General features: G+C 35.2%; 1 protein-coding gene across 1 annotated transcript in view; it reads left to right on the top strand.

Moving 5' to 3' along the window:
• Window positions 1–308: 308 nt before the first annotated feature.
• Window positions 309–23252, top strand: part of TLK1 (tousled like kinase 1) — a 42816-nt gene continuing 19872 nt past the window's right edge. Inside the window, exons 1-10 of the mRNA XM_008634770.2 lie at window positions 309–454; window positions 3941–4012; window positions 8562–8637; window positions 11169–11215; window positions 11592–11678; window positions 12774–12863; window positions 13713–13805; window positions 15022–15132; window positions 16843–16979; window positions 18305–18493. Coding sequence (XP_008632992.1) covers window positions 341–454; window positions 3941–4012; window positions 8562–8637; window positions 11169–11215; window positions 11592–11678; window positions 12774–12863; window positions 13713–13805; window positions 15022–15132; window positions 16843–16979; window positions 18305–18493 — 1016 coding nt within the window. The 5' untranslated portion in view covers window positions 309–340. The remainder of the gene's footprint in view (window positions 455–3940; window positions 4013–8561; window positions 8638–11168; window positions 11216–11591; window positions 11679–12773; window positions 12864–13712; window positions 13806–15021; window positions 15133–16842; window positions 16980–18304; window positions 18494–23252) is intronic.

Here is a 23252-nt window from a genome sequence, read left to right on the forward strand (position 1 = left end):
TGCTGGAAAATACTTTCTTCCTGTCAGCTAGTTTTTAATCTATAAATAATTGCCTGGTTGGCGTATTGCATACTGCAGACTCTGTGTCTTACATGCCTCTAACAGGTTCTAGTTTTCAACCAGAGTTGACAAGGCTATTCTGATATGCAGAACTTTCCATGAAATTTTTGCAATTCCTTGAGTGCTTTGGTTATTAGGTAACAGATGGTGAGTCATTGTCAAGTTGAGGGTACAAATCTTTCCTTTGCATAGGCCAGAGGTATGTTTGGCTTGTTTGTAAAATATTCCACTGCAAATATTAGGAAATGTAATTAACTTACATCTGTATTTTTTAGGAGCAATGGATGAACTTCATAGCCTGGACCCAAGAAGACAAGAATTGTTAGAGGCAAGATTCACAGGAGTAGTAAGTGGCAGCACTGGGAGTACTGGAAGTTGCAGTGTTGGAGCTAAAGTAAGTCCTAAAAGCAGTCATTCAGATCTGCCATCTTTGACATACTAATTTATCTCACACCATCTCATTTTCATATTGTCCATGTGATTTACTTATAAAAGCATTGGGTTGAAAGAGGCTCTCAGAAAAATCCTTCTTAGTTTGTTATTTTGCTTTGAGATCGGGAACCTTTCTGTGACGTGGACATTGAGTTGTTCTTAAAAACACCGAAGAATGAGCTCATACAGGGTCTTCTGTGGTTTTGCTGTAGTGCGCATGTGATCAGAGATGGAAGATTTTCACAATATTTAGGTGGAGTTGTCCCTGCTGCAGATGAGCATCTACTTACAGTTCAGCTTGAAATAGACACAGAGAGATTGTTTTTAAGGTTAAACTTTTTTGAAGATTAATACCTATAGATAAACAAATTATTTCAACATTTTCAGACATTTATATCAATTTCTCTTACTTTCATTGTAGACTTCCTGTCCTTTAGTACCTAAGCCAGGATGCAACACTTGGGGAAGAACCTTATGAACACTGAATAATTACCTTCCATGTTTTGTGTATTACCCTTCAGTTAATACATCTGCAGTATAAATTTGTTGCATATTCTATGTTGCATAGCTTCAGCTTCCAAGACTGATTTTGGCAATACTATTGCCTAGGCAGAAGTACTCCATTTTGTATTTGTGCATTTGAATGTTTGTTCTGCATCAAGTATAGTCCTTAATAACTGATACTAAAAAGGTGTAATACTAATTTTTTTAGGCACGTTTCCCTCATGACTAAATTACTTCTGAATTCTGTTTCCAAAGTGTTTGCAGTGTCCTCATATTTTAACTGCTTTACACAAACTTGTAGTATTTGTAGCTTCCTATGCTGTATTTTAGTTACTGGTATAGACAGAACAAAATACTTCCTGATAGCAGACATTGATGAAATTTCTGAAGACATGTGTGATACTGATGACTATTAACAAACTACACAGAATTGAAATTATTGTATAGTGATCTTGCATCATATCTTAATTGCTTTGGAAAGTGACATGAAGATAACTGTCAGAAAGCTGTAAAAAGGTGACATACTTGTTACTACCATTTAAACCAAGAAGTGAGTTAAATAGTCAGGGGAAGAAATGAGGTTGGACTGACACAGTGAAGTTGATTTACTGTTTAATTATCTTCTCATTATGATTGTTAAATTGTATATTTGCCATATTTATGCTTGAAATTAAACACAATAATTCTGGTCCATCTTTGTTTATTTATTCCTTGGGTTCTCTAGTACTGCTTACTTCCCTAATTAATTAACTCATTTTAATAGCTCAGGTAGCTGCTTATCATTCAAATTACTATTTATCCTTTTTTGTTACTAGATCTGTACTTTTAGCTTCGTTTAACTTTTAGCTTTTGATAGAACTGTTTTGGTCCCTTGCTTTATTGCAGATTTCCCTCCTCATAATCTGTCTGCTGTTGTCTGTGTAATACATTTTTTTTTAAAGGCATTATCAAGTTTCTTGGGGTTCCTCTTCTTTAAACTTTGATTCTCTGTGAGTCACTGCTTACCATTTCCATACATCTGTTCAAATCTTTTTCTTGTTGTCTGTTGTTCAGCTGATTTCAGCTGTTAGCCAAATTACATTCCACTTTCACATTCTCAGTTTGTTCATCCAAGTTAGCCAGAAAAAGAAATTTAAAATAACTAATTTCCTTTTTCACTCTGTCATGGAAAAAATACGTTTCTTGTTCCTGATGCATTCCAAGATCTGTATCTCATCCAGTTGGTTTCCAAATGGATATCTAGGTGAAGTGGGTTTTTTGAATACTATCAAGATGCTTTGATAAATGTTTGCAGAAGGTACTATTACCACTGTTTTCTGATAGATGCAGCTCCTCATCTAAGACAATGTTGTTCTTACCTTCTAGTCCTGTGATTTGTTACACCATCAGTAAAATGACAATTATATCAGTTTTGTTTGTATTTCTTTTATCTGTAACCGTTCAGTATATCGATGCGGGTAACATAAAGTGTAGTAGCTGATCTGGGCTGTGTTTGGAGAAAAACACATTTTAAAAATACAGTCTTTAGTCTTGGTGGGAGATGTTCAGAAAGGCTTATCTGATTCTTGTTAAAAAAACTGATAAAACCTTTTTGGTCTGATGTACAGAGGTAACTGGGAAAATGTGAGGTATAAATATAATATCCCTTGGTCTGCCTTCACTTTGAAGGCCAAAATGAGAAACTTCTTTGTATACAAACCCAAATCCCCACGTGCCAGATTATCATTTTCCTAAACTAGCAAGACAATACAGAGCTTGCAACTGCACTTAATGCTTATTTTTTGAAATATTCTAGGTCATTATATTCTTCTAGTAATTAAATTGAAATGGACTCTTATTTATTTGGAATACTCTTTTGAAAGGTTACCCTTATCAACTGTTTTGCTGAAGAGTTTTGGAATTTCTGGGGGAAAAAGCCCATCATGTTCAAGCTTTTTTAGTAAGCAAGGTTGGAAATAACAAAAGTAGGTTATTGAGATTGTCTTAGCTGACTCCGATGACCAGATACTGACACAGTGCAAGGAAGAACTATATATGGGCATTTCTGTACTGGAGACTGCCCTGGGGGTGAAAATATGCATGGAAATTTTGTGTGTTTAATTAACATTTCTCTGGAAATTTTAATTCGGAGATGATCTAGTTATTCAGAAGATGTCACAGATGAGTATTGTCCTGCAAACTGATACAGGGCTGGAATTTAATGCTCGGGTGCAAACTGCTTTGGAACTAGTTTCACTTCAAAGTATTTGTTCTGCCTTCCTGTATAGAAGAGACCAGTCCATCAGTATAAGATTTTTGGTGGGTTTTTTTTTAATAAAGGGACACTCAGTTGATGATGACTTACTAAAATGTCCTTGTGCCATGCTGTGTTCAAAAGATCTCTGAATAAATCAGTCTTAGTAAATTTATTAATAAATTTTGTAATTTGGGACTATTTCACTATTTGGGGTTTTTTTGTTGATGGTGGTTTTTTTTCTTCCCTCACTCCTGTAAATTTATTGCTTTGTAGGAAATAATTTGTTTTAAGAAGGTAGAATAATACTGTCAATAGGTTTTAATTTTCTCCAAGACAGACTGGACTATTGCAAAGATTATTTTTAAAATCTATTCCATGACAGAAAATTAAAACCTATTTTCATTAAAACCTCTTTTTCTTCCAAAATTGAAGAATTTTAGTAGTCCCCAGCACTTTCTTCATTGGTTTTGAATGTGCTAGGGTCTTACTTGGCTTAAAAGCAGTAGAAATTCAGAATTTACTGTGCCCTGTCAAAATACCTGCCTCTCAAGCTTCTTATCCCCCTTGCAAGTCACAAGTGCTCTCTAGTCAATCAGTTTTTCCATGTGAGCATGAAATGACTGTTACTTGTTGTAACTGAGAGTGATAATAGTGGATTATGTTTTATAATTCTGTGTGTAATGTTGGGTATTTTATTTGTCTTGGTAGGCCTCCACAAATAACGAGAGTTCAAATCACAGCTTTGGAAGCTTGGGATCTTTAAGTGATAAAGAATCAGAGGTAAGTATATGGGGCAGATTCATTATTACCTCAGAATTTTAATGCTAACAAGTAATTTTTTTTTATTCTACTTTGATGCCTTATTTTGTATAGAAGGTTTTAAAGTAAAATGCAGACAACTCAGATAGATAGGGAAGAGCATAAATTACTGAAAGACATCATCTTGGAAGAGGAGCCATGACTGGAAGAAGCCAGTTTCTTTGGATTTTTGGTCATGAAACTAGCTGCTTCTCCTTCTCTATTTATGTAGTCATGGTCTGAGGATACATACAGCTTTTGGAGCTGAAAATGCTTAAATAGTTTGCTGTCTTTTGTTTCATAAGTGGTAAGTGTTTCATCAGCACAGATGACTTTGACTGGTCTTTGGATGAATCCCTGAAAGTACTCTAGAAACTCGTTTACCATGTTTTCTTCTAGAATACGGATTTATGCCAAGGACAGACAGTAGCTATCATCTTTATTTGTAAAAGCTGCAGTTGTCCCTGTGTATTTTTTTACCTGAATCCAGTTTGTAATCCAAAAAAAGGATTCATGCTTTTATTAGGTTTTAATGTGCAGAGCTCAGACTTCCCTTGAGTAGAATATTTTCCTCAGTGATGAGCACTGACATAGTTGCAGTAGTGCTACAGTTATATTGTAGTATAAATAAATACTCTTAGAATTTACTTATTTTGGAGTTGGTGAGTCCCTCTGACAGTTTTGCCTCTGTGTGTCGCAGACTGTGTGGACAAGGTTATACCCATTGTAACCAAGGGTGGATTTCTAGCCTGGGCTGGACCCTGTGTGACAGTGTGTCATGCTGGAGAGACAGTTGTTTGGAATGTGCTGTTGACGTTATTTTCACATGTCAGAGCTTTGCTTTGGGGCCTAATTGTTCATTTGCTCAGTCACTACAAGATGCTTTTTACTGGGCTGCCCAGCAAGTAAATTTAATTGGTTCCCAAAGCTGATACCTTACAAATAAAAGTTCTGTATGTGTGCTTTGTTTTTCTCGTTGAAAAAATCTCTGCTATGTTTTTTTTCCCCCCTCACCTTTTCCAGCTGGATTATGCATTCAGCTGCATAGACTATTTTCTTAACCAGAAGATTCTGTCTGTCTGTTGTTTTTATTCATGGCTTTTCCTAGAAATAATCGGGGCAGTGATGCAGTTCTGAAGTAGGTGTGGGAATAGAAATGTGCTGCAGTGGCCTGAAGGCTATGATGCATTATTGCACTTCCTTGACAGAAAAACATGTCTATGAGTAGTTGAGTGATCTCAGAACACTGACTATATGTGTAATAAGTTTCCAGTGTAGGAAAATGTTATGTTACAGTTGTATGCATGAGATACAGAGGCAAAGCTTTTCCAAGGTGTCAGAGTTTGAAAGTCTCTGCACAGTGTTTTAACCTCAAGCCATGCTTCTGGGTAGGGATAATATTTTTTCTTTTAAATATTCTAAGACTTGTATTCTAAAATAGAAATAGACTTATTTTTCAGAAATGTCCCTGCACAGAAGTCCAGCGCTCCGTTGCACAGTGAAAGATGAGTCTTAATGACATTGAGTAGTGAAATACAATTTCTGGACTCTTTTTCAGAAGTTGTTAGTAGTATTCACTTAAATTATAATTGTAATAGCAAGTATGTTAATAAATTTTTACAGTTCTTAAAACTACATCTGATTATTTATATGCTAAAGTACCATAAAAAGTAAGCTGTAGATCTTAGTATTGCAAAAAGGTTGTGGAATTGTTTTGTTAGTTTTTGTTTGTTTTAATAGTGTGACCTTGAAGGTTTCATAGTAATAGTGGTGGTAGTGTGGAAATAAGATGACTTGCTCATTGGGAAGCAGTGCCGTCATTTGATGTTGAGAGAGCACTGTTGTATTATAATAGGTTTTGGGAGTAAAAAAAAAAGCAGACATGCCAATCTCAGAATCATTGAAATTAATTTCTAGCAAGAATGTAAATTTCTGATCAAACCGTGATGATACGTTCATGTCATTACTCTGTGCTTTCATCATGAAGTGGCACATTAAAAAACTATGAATGTGAAGAGAAGACTCAGGGGAAGCACAGTGAAATTGAGGGGAAAACTAGGATCAAGACCAAGATGTATGAGGCTGTGCTAATATGCCAGGCTGTGTGTGACTTTAATATAACTTTAAGGTTATCCAATGCTAGATTGTAAAACTTTTATCTTGCTTATGAAATAGTAAGATTTTAATCTAAATCTTGGCTATATGTAAATACTTTGGAAGCTACAGAAAATAGCTTCAGTCTTCATTTACCAGGAGGATACTCCCCAGCCCCATTAGTCTTCAGTTTCTTGTAATTCATATGACTCCATTCATTAGGAAGGATTTTGGAGTACATTTTCTAGTGATTGATGTGTGCTGTACATTATCATGTGAATTTTGTGCTTAGAAAAGGGGAACATGACCTTGTTGAGTAACCTCATTAATAACCTCATTAGTGTGCTAGTACTTTCTAGTTTGGAAGGTTAAATTAAACACTGAAAGAAATCAGAAGAGCTTAAGGAAATAGACACTTATGAATTATTTGAGTTTTAAAACTATAAACCTCTTTAAATGGCTGCTTTTTAAATACAAGCCACAGCAGCTGGGAACTAGTTTTGGTGGGGGAAATCTTATGTGTTTTGTCATTAATTAGCTTTTAAAAGGTGTTTTGGGTTTGTTTTTTTGGTCTTTTGTTGGTTTGGTTTGGTTTTTTGGGGGTTTTTTTTGTTCAGTTTTGTTTGGGTTTTTTGTTGTTTTTGTCTTGGGGATTTTTTTTCCTTTTTGTTTTTTTTTGCTTGATATGGTAGGTAAAAATGATTGCATTAGAATTTAACTGCAAAATTAAAAGTTGGAAAACAAGAATAACTTGAAAATGTTTGGTTAAGTAGTTTCAATTTAGTTTGTGGAAAGATAGCTTAATGTTACCTATTTAACTGGCAATAATTCCAAATTATTAAAGTAAAATTTCTAAGCTATGTTTTCTGCTTTTAGAATCAATAGTCTTGAGATAACTTCATTTCCAGGAATCTGTGTTACGTAGTTTGCTAATGTACGATAGCACTGTAAAAGATGCAGATATCAGTTGGATGAGTTTATTTAAAATAAAATACATTTAATTTGAACTTAGTTTATAGCCTGGTAATACAACAGTTACAGTTGTAAAACTTCCAAAGATATTTTTGTGAAGCTCCACACAGTGTCAGAACACATAAAAAATACATGGTATCAGTAAGGAAGACCTTTCTTGTCTTGCTGGTTCTTTTTTAGACTAATAATTGTCTAGGGATCACAGGTAGCTTAAAGTGGTTCTTGCCAACATAAATACTGTTGGGTATTTGTAGTAAATTTATATTTGAGCATATCCACATAAAGATTTTGGAATTGAAATGTCCTTGAAATGATTTTTCATGGTTGAAATTTGAATGTTGGTATAATATGCTGCATTAAGAAAGCATACTAGGAGCACCAAATGACAGATACAATAAAATGATAAAAAGATGGTATCATGAGAAAATGAAGCATCTTGTCGCTGATCTCAAGTTTAGTCTAAGCAATTAGGGACCTTTGATTTATTGGTAAAATAGTACTGGTAGAATAGTTCATGTAATGTCTCCTATGCTTTCTCCAGTTATGTGTGAGGCACCACGAAGAATACCCAAAGAGCTGCAATGTGCTCTCCTTGAGCAAGAGCAACTTGTATCATTTAACTTTAATAGGGGAGACTTAACTGGTTTGAATCCTCAGATCAAAGAGGAGCAAATACAATTTAGAGATGCTTCTGATCACAGCCCTTTCTTGTTGTACATGCTGACTGTAATTTCTAGGTAACTGTATAGAAAAATTTATTCCAGAAATATTAACAGATTTGTATTTTTTCACTTACCATTGATGCTTTTCTTTTTTTTCTTGAGATAAAAGTATATGAGGAGGACAACACTTTCCAAGTGGATAGATATTAACATTTTGAGCAATTTTTGCTTTTTTTTTCCTCTTTTTCTATCTTTTTAATTCTCAGCAGATTCTGGAAATCTGTACAGTTTTTATTAGTTTGGAAATATCTTTTGCACTTCTGAAAAAGTGTAACATTATTAGCTTCCTATTGAAGCACTAGTACTTTGTGTTTATGCTACAGCAGTTTGTAGAAAACACCATCAATAATCAGATTATTTCACTTAAGTATTAAGCTTTAAAACACCCACACTAAAATACAGAGATCTTGATAAAATACAGACATAAATGAAACAAAATTGGGTGTTCATAAACCCTGGAATGGATGAAAAGAAGTAATTGCTTAACAATTAATATGTAGAATTGCCTTTTGGGAACTAATTTAAGAACTACCTTCCTCTTTCTTAAATATCTCTTCTAGCTTACAGTTACCTGATTGACCAGAGATCATATTATCTAGTTTAACTATGATCTGAAATTACACCCCTGCTGAATTGTGAAATCATGTTTTATGGATGAGGATTTAAATTTATTTCACAATAATATAGCAATAATATAAATAAATAGAGCTTATGTTGCGTCATGTTCTTTTTGTTGTTTGTAGACTCCAGAGAAGAAACAGTCAGAACCTTCCAGAGGAAGAAAAAGAAAAGCAGACACTCAGAGTGAAAGCAGCCAAGGTAAACTAAAATATAAATTGACTAGGTAGTGATTGCATGTAACACAGTTTTGACTGTTAGCCTTACAAATTCTCTAGTTTTGCTTATGTAAGATGGGTGTTACGTTTTGGATGATAGTTTCGTATTCTTCTCACCCTCCCATTTGTCACTGGAAGGGATGGGCAAGGAAAATGTGAACTGGACTGGTAATTACCCAAAAGAATCATTAGCTACTGCATGTGTAACTCACAGCTATGATACAACTCTGTAATCTTTTTAAGAATTACAGCAACTCTTCTCATGCAAAATACCTTGTGGTTTGAATTTCTTTTTAGTAGATAAGGGGAAAAAGGGATTACCAATTACAATATCTGATGCTTGTTTTACAGGTATATATAAAAATTGAGTTTTATTCTTCCTTTTCTATGAAAGATTGTAGTTGTCTAGAGGGGTGGGGAAATAATGACGAGACTGATTTCTAATTTAATATTTACAAAGTTTAGTTTTTGTCATTCCTCTCTTTAAGTGACTTTTGAGCAAGGACTGGTGGAAATTTAACCTCAAGACAAAAATTCGTCAGAAGGGGAGCGGAAATAGTTCTGATAACATCTGTATCAGCTTTATTTCTCATTCTAACTGAGCTAGAAAATGTCACTTCAGATATATATCAATGTGCTCAATATCTGGAAGTCTTTGTGATGCAGCATGCTATTAGTAGAAGAATTATGTAGTTTGACTAAAATTAATTTCTTTGTGTTACTTTGTAGACACCTGCTTTGTTCAAAGAACCTGAATGAAATTTCGCATTTTCATTGTTTTAGTAGCTTATCCTTCCTGTTACTAATGAGTGTTGAAATTAGAGATGATGGAAATTTTCGGAACTTTTTAATACAGAAAACACGATTATAATGTCTTATAATTACTGTTTTACTGTCAGCAGCAGTGAAACTGAATAGTCTGCACTGCAATATTCTCAAGGAGCTGGCCTAAGAAGCTGCAGCCTCTTGGAGTGGTACAGTATAGTCAAAGCACAGCAAATAATTCACTTCTATTGTATTGGAAAAAAGAAACAAGAAATCAATCTCTTGTATATTGCATACCCAGGATATTGACTATGTAAATTAATCTATAAATGTTGAAGAAAAGGATTGTTTAGAACATAGAAGTAATTGGAACGTGGGATAAATCAGTGTAAATCTATTCATAATTGGCTGTGCCAAAATAATTTGACATATTTCTTCAGTGCAGAGTTCTGTAACATGACATCAAATTGATTTTTCTATACTGAAAAGGAATGCAGTCTGTCTCATTTATCTGAATGAAAACAGATTTTAATTTGATAAAGTGATATGTAAGAATTAAGCATGAAGACAAATCACTAGCAGAATTACTGGGTAGGTAAAGAATTGGCTGGAGGGAAGTAGCAGTGATACGTACTGGGTAACTACTGGAGAAGTTGGCTGTGTGCTGTTCTAGGTCTTGGAATTATTCTATCTAAAGTTTACTGTTAAAAGTCTTGACAAAAAAAGGGCTGCCAAATGTTTCTGGTTTTTTGTGTTACTTCTTAGTGACACAGCATTATGCAGCAGTGTCAGTACGGTGGAATATTGGGATAGAGAGAATTCATCAGGGCTGAAACAACAGAAAAGCTTGAAAATCTTTGCTAAAAAGTAGAAATTGAATTTATGGATCGATGCATAATGATCTCCTAATGTATTGCAAAAATTTCTTTCTATAAAGTAAAAAGCTTTGAAGAGTAGTCCGTTTCCAAGATGTCTCCTAACAGGTAGTCTGACTTACACAGGAGAAAAACAGTCTTAAGATTTATTGGTCATCTCAGGGCCGAACAGAAGAAAGCATTTGTGCATTGGATAAGGTATAGGTGCGATCTCTGGAATGCCACATACGGGGCAGGTCCTCGTGTTGAGGCAATACAATTCACGTTAGTTCTTCTAAAGTCTCAATACATTTGAGATGAATTCTAATCTCATTCGCTGGTGTTTTGTTTCCCTCATTAACACTGTGAGTTACCCAGTTCATAATCAGGTTAAGAGGACTGGAAATACTTGTCATCCTCTATGCTCTCACTGTTACTGGCATTTAGGAGAATCCTTGGGCAGAACATTTGGGCATAATAACTCACCCGGAGTATATAATGTTAGTAGACTTGGTTAATTTGATACTTCAGAAGTGGGTGAACTTTGAGATAGTGCTTGAAAAGGGGAGGGACTTAGAGCTAAAGGTTTGATCTGTAGGATGAGAGATGAGTTTCCTGTTATTTAGAAGAGATCTAGGGTTTCTTCTGAGTCTGCTCTAAACTGGTTTAGGAATTGAGGGTGACTTAATATCTGATTTCTCAATGAATAGAATATGAAAATCCCTTTGTTTTGGTCAATCCCTTAATTACCTACATAGGGACATCACGTATTGCCGCATGAAAGAAAACCAATTAACAAGTGGTAAGATTTCGCTATAATTATAGGTAAAAATGTAAGATACCTCTACAAGTAATTTATTTAACCAGTTCTAATGTATTACTGTGTTTATTGTAGGAAAGAATATTGGGGGACGTGGTCACAAGATTAGTGACTATTTTGAGGTAAGAATTTTGTAAATTTTACTTTGGTTTTAAAATTTCCTTTTAAAATATCCTTTTAGCTTTTTTTGCATGCTACAACATTTTTGGTTGTAATGGACAGGCCTCTTGAGAGATTACTTCTTTTTTCTCTACGTAAGCTTCTGACTATTAAACCTTGAAGTAGAGATGCAGTCATCTCTTGGTGGAACCTGAACTAAAATACAAAACCCATTATCTTTCACACTTTTCTTTAACAGCTAAAGGCTGCACTAATAAAAGTAATACAATCTGATTTACAAATCCTGTGTACAGATGAGCTGTATCATTCAGTAGATATATATATATATAATGTATTTTGAGAAGTTTGACTAATTGGATGGCCATATCTGCTCTACAGTACCAAGGTGGAAACGGCTCAAGTCCAGTGCGAGGCGTACCTCCTGCAATCCGCTCTCCTCAGAATTCACATTCCACTCCTTCTTCTGTAAGTCTATCAACTTCCTAACTGCTGGAGATAGTTTTATAGTCTAAAAATAGCAAAATCAAAAATAATCTGTATTCAAGGGGAGAGTTTTGAAAGGAATGACTCCTGAGAAAGAGTTCATTCTTCCAACAGGAAAAAAAAAATCAAATTAAGTATTAAAACTAAATTTTTCTATTAACACTGGGTCATTTTTTCTTAAATCTCTTTTTATATACAAAGTAGTTACGTAAAATGTTCAATAAATATTAAAATGTTGTAATGACATGTATTCATAGGCCTCACACAAAAAAGGAGAGGTTTTTTGTTACTTATAAGGAAACTTGAACTCCTAACTTGGGACTTTAAAAGCTCAGTTTTTGATAAATAGTAATTTTTTTTTAATAGTTGATACCTAATCTGCCTTTAAAATTCTCTTTGTTGGTCGTGCTAATTCATTTTTTTCCTTCTCATAAACACAGTTTTGATGCTCAGCATACCAGCATGGTATTCTAAATGGCCAAACAACTTTTGCCAGTTACAGAAAGGATTTGTTTTCTTTGGTGGTAGACCTCAGCTTTTATTCCATGTGCATTTAACTTCAGGCATCCTCTTGGTCTTACCAACAATATGGAGTGTAATACAGATTGTGGAATTTGTCTTGAGAAAGGTCTCATTCACACAAACTAGGTTCATTAACAGGATTTGTGTTCTGATCTGCACTAGCTTCCCCTCTCTGGTTCTCCCACGAGAGCTAAACACTCCAAAAATAACTCACATTATTCTTGAGTTGTGAAAGCTCAGAATCAGAAAAATAAGTCTATGTACGACTGACATGACCTTATGTCAGGCTTGTATTGTCTTAAATCTTTCAGTCTGTTTCCCAAAAGTGACAATCTTAGTTTTCTTAGAGAATATATTGCATCTTTCCTGAACTGCAAGTGATATGTAATGCCATACTGGTAGCTCTCAATGCAGTGCTCCAAGTAGTAGCCTGTGTAAGAAAAATACCTTGTTTCTCTATTCTTTGTGATGTTCCTGCCAAGAGTTGTAACAAGGCTATGCTCATAATTAAATATTACAGCTGTATCTAAAATACTTTGCTTTCATGCCTTTCAGGTTCGACAGAATAGTCCTTCTCCTACTTCATTAGCTTTCGGGGACCACCCTCTCACACAACCAAAGCAGTTATCTATTAAGATTACTCAGGTAACTTTTTGAGTAGAGCTATCCTATATCACTTCAGACTGCAGGAAAAAAAAAGGTAGTTATGTTTATTTCTTTCTCTTTTAACTTCTTCTAAACTCTTAAAGGCTTTCAAAAGCTTTGCTTTTTAAAATTGCCAAAGCATTTTTTCTGTTAAGTTCAGCAGCTCATAGTTTAAATATCTATGGTGAGTTTTGAATTCAGCAGTTGCTTGGCTCCCAGCATTGCACTTCATGGTTACATAGATGACCATGTCATTGGTAGGTTTTTGCTCAAGATTTTAGCTGTTGTGTGATTTTAGAAGTAGAGGCTGCTCTTTCAGGCAGTATTTGAATTGACAGCTGCCATTGTCATACTGCATTTAAAATCCGACATTGAAGAAGAAAAATGAGATGGCAGTCAAAGTGATCAACACACAGCTCTGACGTGACTTTTAAAAGCTGAAAGCAACTGTTCCATTCTCTCTGCTGTTTCTGGCGTGATCTGTTCTCTTGCACGTGTTAGTCAGAAAAGGTTGCTTCATCTGTTGACCAATACTGAAAAATTAATTAGTTGACATTTACGTTCTTGCCCTGTTTTTTATGCTTTTTTATGAACAATAACTTCTCAGTTGGTGATGAAATATTTTAATATTGTTAATGGTTTGTCCCAACTGTTCACAGTTGTCCTCATGAAGAGGGAAAGCAGTTTTTCATTAGAACATGTCATGACACTTCCAAAACACCTGAAAATAAGATTTGCTGATCTTGTTGAATGTTTTAAAGTAGTTTATTTCTCTTCCTAACAAACATGAGAAGACTGATGCTGTAGTTGTTAAAGGAAAAGATAAATATTTCAAAATATTCTTTGTAGACTGATCTCACAATGCTGAAATTAGCTGCACTAGAAAGTAATAAAAATCAAGACTTGGAAAAGAAAGAAGGTCGTATAGATGACTTACTCAGGGTAAGTGTTGGACATGGGGTAAAGTTATTTATTCAGAACAACAGACTGAATATGAGGCAGATATTTTAGATTTTTTAAAAGTTACCTAAATTAAAAGGTATAACAAGTTTTTAATTTTTGTAGTTTTTTTCTTAAATTTAATAAGTCTATATAATGAAATGTATAAGGTGGTTTTTTCAGCTTCTGTACTACAACTTGTTAATGATTAAATATGTTAGTAGACTTACAAAGGTGCAAGGAAAGCTAATGCGATTTGCAGGCAGTTGATTAATTCCTTGAATTCATATTATAATTCACCTGATGGGTGGTTTTGGGGGTTTTTTTGGTTCTAATTGTGAATAGCCCTTATCAGTGGAACAACTGTTGATGTTTTCAGAATGGAGGTGATTGTGACAGAAATAATTACAGGCAATGAATAACTACTTTTAAAAAGAAAACTATGCTATACTGTGCTCTAAGACATGTTTTCAGAAAAAAATCTTAATGCTTATGCTCTTGAAGGAAGCATTGGAGAGGTGATAAGTAGAAATATGAAATATGAAACAAACTTGTATTTAGAAGTTTGTTTAGTGTTTGTATGTGTACATACGTATGCACAATACATAAAAATATTAACCCATGCAGTCATATACTATGAAATTTTATATGTAGACTGTTTTAGCACATGTTCAACAGTATGGGATAGACAACCCTAAATTTTCTTTTAAAATTTTATTTTAATAAAAATAATATTGTTGTGGGATTTTTAAGGTAATAAGTTAAATATAATTGGAGCAAAGGAAATTTGTTAAACTTCCTACTCAGATAATTGAAACTTTTATCATTGTAAATTTTTGCTTTCTTTTAAATTGAAGATGTCAGGATTCACATGACTTCAGAAATCATATATAAAATTTAAACTTTCTCTTTAAATGAAAGTCGAGCCCTCAGTGGAGATCTGAACAAGAGATTGGTACAGAGCTTTTATATATTCTCTATATGCTGAATGCTCTGTAATACAGAATGCAGGACAATGTAAAGGAAATAAGAGAAGCTAGGCATGCTTCTGCAGATTGGGATAAATTTGTGAAATAAAATCTTTCTTTAGATAAATAGATGTGTTCATGTGTGTTCCTTACTTTAGTCATGTAAAAGTAGATGTACTTATTTTCTGTGACAGCTGATTTAAAAAATAGTGTTTCAGTGTACCTCTTCATATTTTGTGTGTATTTATTAGGCTAATTGTGATCTTAGAAGACAAATAGATGAACAACAAAAACTACTTGAAAAATACAAAGAAAGGTTAAACAAATGTATTTCAATGAGCAAGAAGCTTCTAATTGAAAAGGTACGTTTACTGATCTTAAAATCTATGTGATACAAGGTGGGACATTGCAGTAAAACTCCATTATGATTCCTCATTTTCACTTCAACTTTTTCACATTAGTTGCTTGAGATTGAAACTTCATATCCATGATCTCTATCTGGTGGTATTTTTATAAACCTGAATAAGCTACATAAAATGTTTAGCCTTTTTGAGATTTGTGGAAAACGTAGCTTTTTTAATTTAAGGATTTACCCATTGTAAGGAATTCAAGATATAGCAAAGCATAAAAGTTAAGAAATTAGTATATGGTGTATTTTCTGGACAAATTGTAAGATCACAGTGGATAAAAGAATTTTTAAACAATCTATTGTGGAGAGGAGATGGATAATATTTCTTTGTGAGACACTTAAGTGGCTAAGGTATTTTTTGATGTAAAATGATAAAATGCCATGTTAGCTCAGAATTATTGGAAAAAAGGAGATGAAGATGACTGCCTTCATACTATTAAATGAAAGATTTTTTTTTTTAATTTCATGCCCATTATATTTAAACTAGCAGTAATTTATTAGAAGACAAGGATACCCTGTTTCTCTCCCTCTTCTTTAAAATAGCCTCATCTAAAAAAAGAATCTTAAAAAGTTAATAGAAAATCATGTTATTACAAATCCGGATACAAAAAATTTTAAGATAAACAGCCCAAGTGCCTTCCCTAGTGCTAGCTGCTGGATGCTGCTGTCATATACAATGGCAAAAAGTGAGCCATTGGAGGATTAGGGGGAGTTTCCTCACTAGCATGTCATAAATAAATTATTGCAGATCTTTTTAAGTTCCAGCATGAGGGGTATGCCAGGAAAAGATGCATCAGATCTGTTTGGCATGATAGTAGATGGGTACCTTCAGACTGAGAATACCACAAGGGATGTTTCTTGTGAAAGGCCCTTCTTCAGTCTGTTTGCAAAAAGATCCTTAATTCTGACAACTTCTCATTCTGTGTGTGTGTGATTTTGGACCACAGACATTTCTTATGAAGCAAGCATTTGTAACAATTAAAGAGGTTTCCTTGCATTAGGTGTTCACAGTGCTCTTTCCTCTCTGAAGAGACTAGGCAGACTCAGTTGTCACATCCCAAGGATGCTTCTGGTAGCAGTGCTGGTTCTGAGAAGGGCATCTGCTTCTGTCACTGCAAGTGAATATCTGATTGCAGTTAAGCCTGCCCACAGTGTGTTCCCACATACAGGTCCCTGCCCCAAGTCACTTTGGTACACGTAGTAACACAGATGCTCGGTTTCCAGGAAATAAGTTTCCAGGCTAAGTATAGTAGGTGCATTCTTTATGATATCTAAGTTGGCTCCTGTGTTGTAGTAGACATGTACAGATAGAATCTTAATTATATCCTCTGTGATGCTGATACTCTTATCAGTTTTTCTGTATTTACAAATAAAGTGGTTTTTTAATGACGAAGAGTAGCAAACTTTGTGGGAAAACTGAGCCAAACTCAGGTTCTTTTTTTTCTGCATAAATCATCCTCTAGTACTCATTCTGACAACTGCAGATGCTTGAGTTCTGTAGAAATTAAAATAAATCGAGTAAATACTACAAGATATTTTCATTTACTCTACTCTTATCCTTGCCTTAAAAGGCTGTTGGAGGAAGAAAAACCCTGAGTGTTTTACTGACTTTTTGAACACTTTCATGTTACTAAATATGAGATTTTTTTTGTTGTTTTCTTAGAGCACACAGGAGAAGCTGGCAAGCAGAGAGAAGAGCATGCAAGACAGATTACGCCTGGGGCATTTTACAACAGTTCGTCATGGTGCTTCATTTACTGAACAGTGGACAGATGGCTTTGCATTTCAAAATCTTGTGAAGTTAGTCAATGCTATGTTCTTAAAATTCTCACTAATTGTTACTTCCCTCTAGTGGATTTTTTTATTACTAATGTTCTAGGATTGAAGCAGGTTTTCATATGTTGTAGTTTGCTTTGCCTTTTGAAAACTGAGAATAGAGTATAGAACTCCATTAGTCAGCTGAGGGAATGTTAAGGTTTTGTGTCTTTAAAAACCAGTTTGGTTTCACTTTGTTGTAACTATCTTTCGAAAAGCATGAATATAGTAAATAAGCAGCACATAATTATTGAACTCAGCTGATGGAAAGAGCTATAAAACTAAATCAGTGATTTTTCAGGAAGCTAACCATGTATCATTGGTAGTCATTGGCACAGATGAGGTCTGTGAAGTTCTCACTGGTCACATAGGTGCTACCTGCACATCCTCATGGCAGCAGCTTTGTCAGGCATCCTGCTCTTTAGTGCTGTGAAGGAGCAGTGAAGAATCTGGCAGCCTCAGATGGAGTGTAGTGCAAGTGGATGGGGGAGAACAACCACCTGGAAAAGAGCTGCCATAGCAATTCTTTCAGCAGAGACAGGGCCAAGGAAAAGGACTTCGCAAGACTGTCAGAGATGGTGGTAAAATAATTATGCAGTGCTTCCAAAGGTGTTCTTTGGTAATGAGTCTGATTCACTGGAGATACACGTATATAGATAGACGGATACATATATTTTTAAAAGTAATTCACCAAGATTGTGGTTTTTGAAGGGCAGTATTTAGTCTTAGCATTGTGGGATTGCCTAGGACACTGTTTTTCTCAACAGTCTTAAAAACAGTCTGTAGATATGCTTTGCATAAAAGCTGTAATTGTAATCCTTTGCCATATAACCAAACTGATGATTTATTTGGGAATGGCCAGATCACATTCCGTATTTGGCCTATTAAAAATCAGGTACTCTCTGTTGATGCTGTCAGGGGGCATTATTTATGGTATAAAAGAAGGTATCCACCGTCATCAGATTTTTTTTTCTTCTTTTTCTAGTGCAGAAGTCATGCATAACACTTTCAAAAACAAAACAAAAAACCCTAAAACAAACATGCACAAAACCCCAAAACAACAAAAACCATAAAACCCCAACCAAACAAAACACCCTGAAACGACCCTATATTTAAAAAGTAAATTGTGCCATAACTTGAGCAAAATTTTTCCACCTCATGAAGAACACTGGTATTCTTTCTCCTAGGAGCTATTTTCACATGTACAGTAAGTTTTCTAAAATTTCTAAATGCCTTAGCAGTTAAAAAGATAGTTCTTCAAAAAATGCAAATTGATGAAACTTTAATAAAGCTTTTTTTGGGGTTTGCAGGCAGCAAGAGTGGGTGAATCAACAAAGGGAAGACATTGAAAGGCAAAGAAAGCTCCTGGCCAAGCGAAAGCCTCCAACTACAAATAATTCTCAGGCACCATCTGCCAATTCTGAACCCAAGCAGAGGAAAAATAAAGCTGTGAATGGGGCAGAAAACGATCCCTTTGTTAGACCCAATTTACCACAGCTGTAAGTTTAACATTTCAATCAGTCTTTTACATAAATTCTCAGATATTGTCTCTGTGTGTTCTATTCAAATAACAGCATAAAAAGACACTCGGTATATTCAGCAGCTATATTCTCACTAACAACTTGCTGATGTTAGGGAAATTTGCACCACTGTCTATGAAGTTGTTGTACAATTGCACAATTTATTTTTGGTAAAGTCACCAGAGAAGGGCCCATTCTGGGGTTAGGCAATGTTCCTTACGTTATCCTGATCTAGAAGTGTTCTTATCCTGGCTTCTTAGTCTTGTAATGTCGCTGATACCAAGTGAACTTTTCTTTATCCACATTGGTTTAAGAGCTCCTCCTTTAGACAGAGATTTTTTTTTTCCATATAACAGTATTTAGTTGACAAAAAAGCTTCTTTCAGCCTTTAGTATTTGAAGACATGTCTTAAAACAAATGGAACGAATATCTTTTTCCCCTTCTGAATGCTACATCCCAAGATCAACTGTCAGAATTACTGATCTCATTTCACATATTGACAGTGTTGAAATTTTTTGTCATTGAAACATAAAAATTGTGATTTATTATAGAACTCTCTTTTTTTCTGGGGACATTTTTTTCCTGCAGACAGAAAGGCACACAAAGATGTGTTCTTGACATTTAATTTGAATATTTTATGAAATTGCTGCTTCATGGTATTAGTTACTGCCCTTGCTGCTAAGAGGCTGCAGCTGATAGTATATCTGTTCCTAGTTTATTTTTAAGCAAATAATTAGGGTTAAAAAGACTAGCAGATTAATCTGTGTTACTTTGCAGAAGTAAGCTACCTGTGTTGAGCATGGTCACCTGTCACTTCTCGTGTAGAGACAGTAATTTATACCTCTGGGGATGGAGGGTATATAAATTGCTCTGGTTAGATCTGCAAAATACATACATTTGGACCATCCCTTTGAAGACAGCTGCGTGTGTTTTGCATAATGCATCATTCTTAAAATTCACATTGTGAAGTTGTTGTGCTGTGACAAAAATATGAAAATACAGTAGTAAGGCAATGTAAGCAAATCTTGGTTAGCATTACTTGTGTTTTGGTAGAGAGCTGAAGTCATTGCTCATTGTGACTTTTTAGTAATGCTTAGTGCCTGTGTTTCTTCTCAGACCATAATTAATACTTCTGAATAGTACAGTAAATATTGCTGTGATGTTAAAAATACCTGTGTGTTTGAATGTAATCCCTCCTGTTACTAAAAGTAACATTTAAGTAATGGAAAATGTCTGAAAATTTACAGAAATTTTTATTTGCTAGCTTTTGGCTCGTTATATTCCCATTATCTTATTGCTGCTTTGAGAGATGACAAAATATAAATTTGGGGAAAAATACAGACAACGTTCTAATTTTTAAGTAGGACAAGATGAATTCCTGGTAATAAACTTCAGAATATTTTCTGGTGTTACATGGTGTAAAATAATTTCCAATTTACTAAAGACCACAAATTTTCATTTCATCTGACTTAACCAGTTACATGTTAAATGACACATGAAAATGCATGCTTGTTATGGAATCACCAGGAGAACAATCAAAATTGTCCTTTTGTATCTAACGCTAGCATGAATGTAAGCAGTTATTGAATCAAAACTGTTTTGCCTTTAAGTATCATAGTTTGATCATTGTATAATCTAGATATGAGATTACTTGCCTGTATCGTAAGCTTATAAATTTTGTTTCAGATCTTTGAGAAGATCTGTAATGCATCCTGAGATCACAGAATCATTTAGCCACATCATGCTCTTAGGCCTTTACTTGAAAGGGTTTTTTTGTATTTAGGATTTGCTATAACTTTGTCTAGTAGTAGTATGTGTTGACTCCTTTCTGCTTCTCAGTAGAGAATTAAATGTTTTGTGTATCTTGGGAAAACATTAATTGTGCACTTCCATTTTAGAGTAAATTTATCATGTGCTCTATGTGATTCTCTCCTATTAGATGATGCTTATCACTGTTTCTGCATTACTTTGGCAGTAATGATCTTAATTAGTGTAGTCAAATGGAAAAGGTTCTGTTTATATGAGGCATGAGGAAATGCAGAGCTGCTTGAGATTAGTGAACTAAACCAGTAGTGAATCAGTACAACATACATGCAAGTGATTGGGCAGGTCTATTTTAAACATGCAAACAACTTGCTAGGAGTTATTGCCAACAGCTGTCTTTACCACTTCATTGTTTGCTTTAAGAAATATCTCCAGCTTCTGCTATTGACAAGACAAAATGATCTATAGCTTTGTAACAATCAGTAGTATTGAAGCTTTTTCTGCAAACAGGTGTCAACTATTTTGAAGCAGACTGAAGGTGTTGCCTGAGGCATTCTTAATAAGAGCATTATTTTAGTTTATCTGAATATACTATCGTCTCTGATAGGAATGTAAAAGCAGAATTTTGCTCAGAAGTTATTGGTATAAAAGTGGCCAGCTTGCCAGTGTCTTTTGAATGAATGGTGGCTTGGTGTTTCAAGTAACGTGGAACAGATGAGTCTAAACACTGTTCTGGTTTTCCATCATTCTTTCCCTTTTTGTGGCCTAAGCCAAAACTAAAAAGTAGTTACAATTTTGAGAGTTTTCTTTTGTACTGATGAAACTAATTTTATTAGTCTTATGTGAAACAAATAAATTGAAATGTATTTAAAGAAAAAATATTTATTTGAAGTAGAGGTTGCCGCCTTAGCCCTGGAAAAAAATCTGTTTGAAAACTCTATTCCAAGTTTTTTGGAGGCATGAGAGAGGATTCTGTGAGATTATAATGCTAGTTCCCACTTTTTGGAAGCAGCTCTTCTTTCACAAGACAATTACTTCTAGGAGCAATGTTTTATTTGGTTTAGATGGTGAAATCCTTCCTCTGCAGCTTCAGCCATTTCAGTTGTATTCACTTCCCAGTCACCTCTTCAAGTGCTTCCCAGTTCCTCCATGGTAGCCTGTATGCATCCTTGTCCCTGCATGCAATTTGGATTAGGATAGCAGAGAGAGCTGGCTGGGTTTGTTACTGTGGCTGAACAAATGCATCATTCAGTAGGAGCATTCTGTTCTGTATGGAACAAATAAAAATATTTTCAGGAACTTTTTCAGGCTGAAGTGCCAACACTGTGTCCAGGCATTACTGGATAAGTAAAGACAGCTCCTTTCCTGAGGCAATCTCTTTCTAAGGCAAACATGGAAACAATGGGTGAAAAGACGTCATGAAAGTTTTTTACTTGGTTGAAGTTTGTTTGTCCTTGTAGAAATTTGGGGAACTGGAGTGAGAATAAGCTTGGACCACAAGAGAAGAGCTTCAGAAATTGTAGCCAGAAAACTTGTATTGGATGTGTATATGACTGTCTGGAAGCATGGCTGCATTCTGTTGTGCCTGTATATCCAGGATGATTTTCCAGCTGGGAAGAGGTGGGAGGAGAGATGCTTATAAATGTACCAGGCGTTATCATGGTGAAAACCAAGGAACACATGGCTAGTTTGGGTTTTTTGTCTTGTCTGTACCCACTAGTAAAAGAATTTTGATCATAGAAACAGGTTTTGTCTGAACTTGTGGGGAAGAAGTAAAAAGAAGACTGGTTATGTCTACCCATGCATATTGTGTCAACAACCTTTGAAATTTGGTTGTGAAAACATAGGAGTCTGAAAGGCCTATTTTTGCTAATTAAAAAAAAAAAGTTTGAATTGGTAGTAGTCAAGCCTTTCGGGCCAGGAAAGCTATCCAGCAATAGGTAAAAGTAGCACATCCTGGTCCTACATGTCACAGGAGAATTAGGCTACATGCACAGAATATGTCCAGCGCATTTTGGGGAATTTCAGGAATCCTTTTCATGTGTTTCAGAGTTTATTTGGCTGCAGACAGTTAAAATACAGCATTCATTGTACAGTAATTTTGTGCAGAGATGATCATAGTCAGGAGCAGACTGTTGCCACATTAATTCATGCAGCCTGTTCCCAGCTGCCCTTCTTCCCCAGTGCTCCTCAGATTAGCCCCACCAGGCCTGACTATCCAGCTTAAGATGGCAGCAGCTTTGTTCCTGGTTGACGTCCCTACCCTGTGCTCCTCAACCTTTCTCCTTCCATGTCTGCTGAGACCTGTGTGTCTCAGGTGATGGAGGAGCAACCCCTTCTGCAGGAAACCATGGTGTCTAGTAGGTGCTTTTGGTGGTGCTCTGAGCAACCAGATCAGTAGGTGGCATCCCTGCCCATGACAGGAGGGTTGGAGCTAGATGATCTTTAAGGTCCCTTCCAGCCCAGACATTGTGTGATTCTGTAATTCTGTTTTCAGAAGGTGCCTCCAGCATGCCACTACCCTGCAAAAGGTGTAGTGGTGAGTGGATGCAGGTGGAAAGTGGTGGGCTGATGGGGAGCAGTCTCTAGGCTGGTAGGATGTTTTCAGACTGTGCAGTGGGCTGGTGGCCTACAGCCAGAAAACAGACAATATGTACGCTGTTATTGGCTTACTGCTGTTTGTGTGTGCTGTTTTAATACAGAGTACACTATATTTTTAGATAAAAACTAATAATCTCCTAAAAAAAGGTGTTACCAAGTATGAGAGAGTAAAGTTTTGTTTTTCAGAAGTAAATGAACAAAATCCAAAGTGACTATATCTGTATACAGCTCTGTGTTTTATATGCCTTCCTCCAAAATGTGGTGGTCAGTAATGACAGTTTTAGATTCCTGTGAAACATGCTGTGCTTCTAATAGAGTTAGATTTGTAAGGAAATAGAAAAATGGAAAACAATCATTTATTGGGTTATAGCAC

This window comes from Corvus brachyrhynchos, unplaced genomic scaffold (assembly GCF_000691975.1).
Source record: "Corvus brachyrhynchos isolate BGI_N302 unplaced genomic scaffold, ASM69197v1 scaffold255, whole genome shotgun sequence".
In the NCBI taxonomy this organism is placed as follows: Eukaryota; Metazoa; Chordata; class Aves; order Passeriformes; family Corvidae; genus Corvus; species Corvus brachyrhynchos.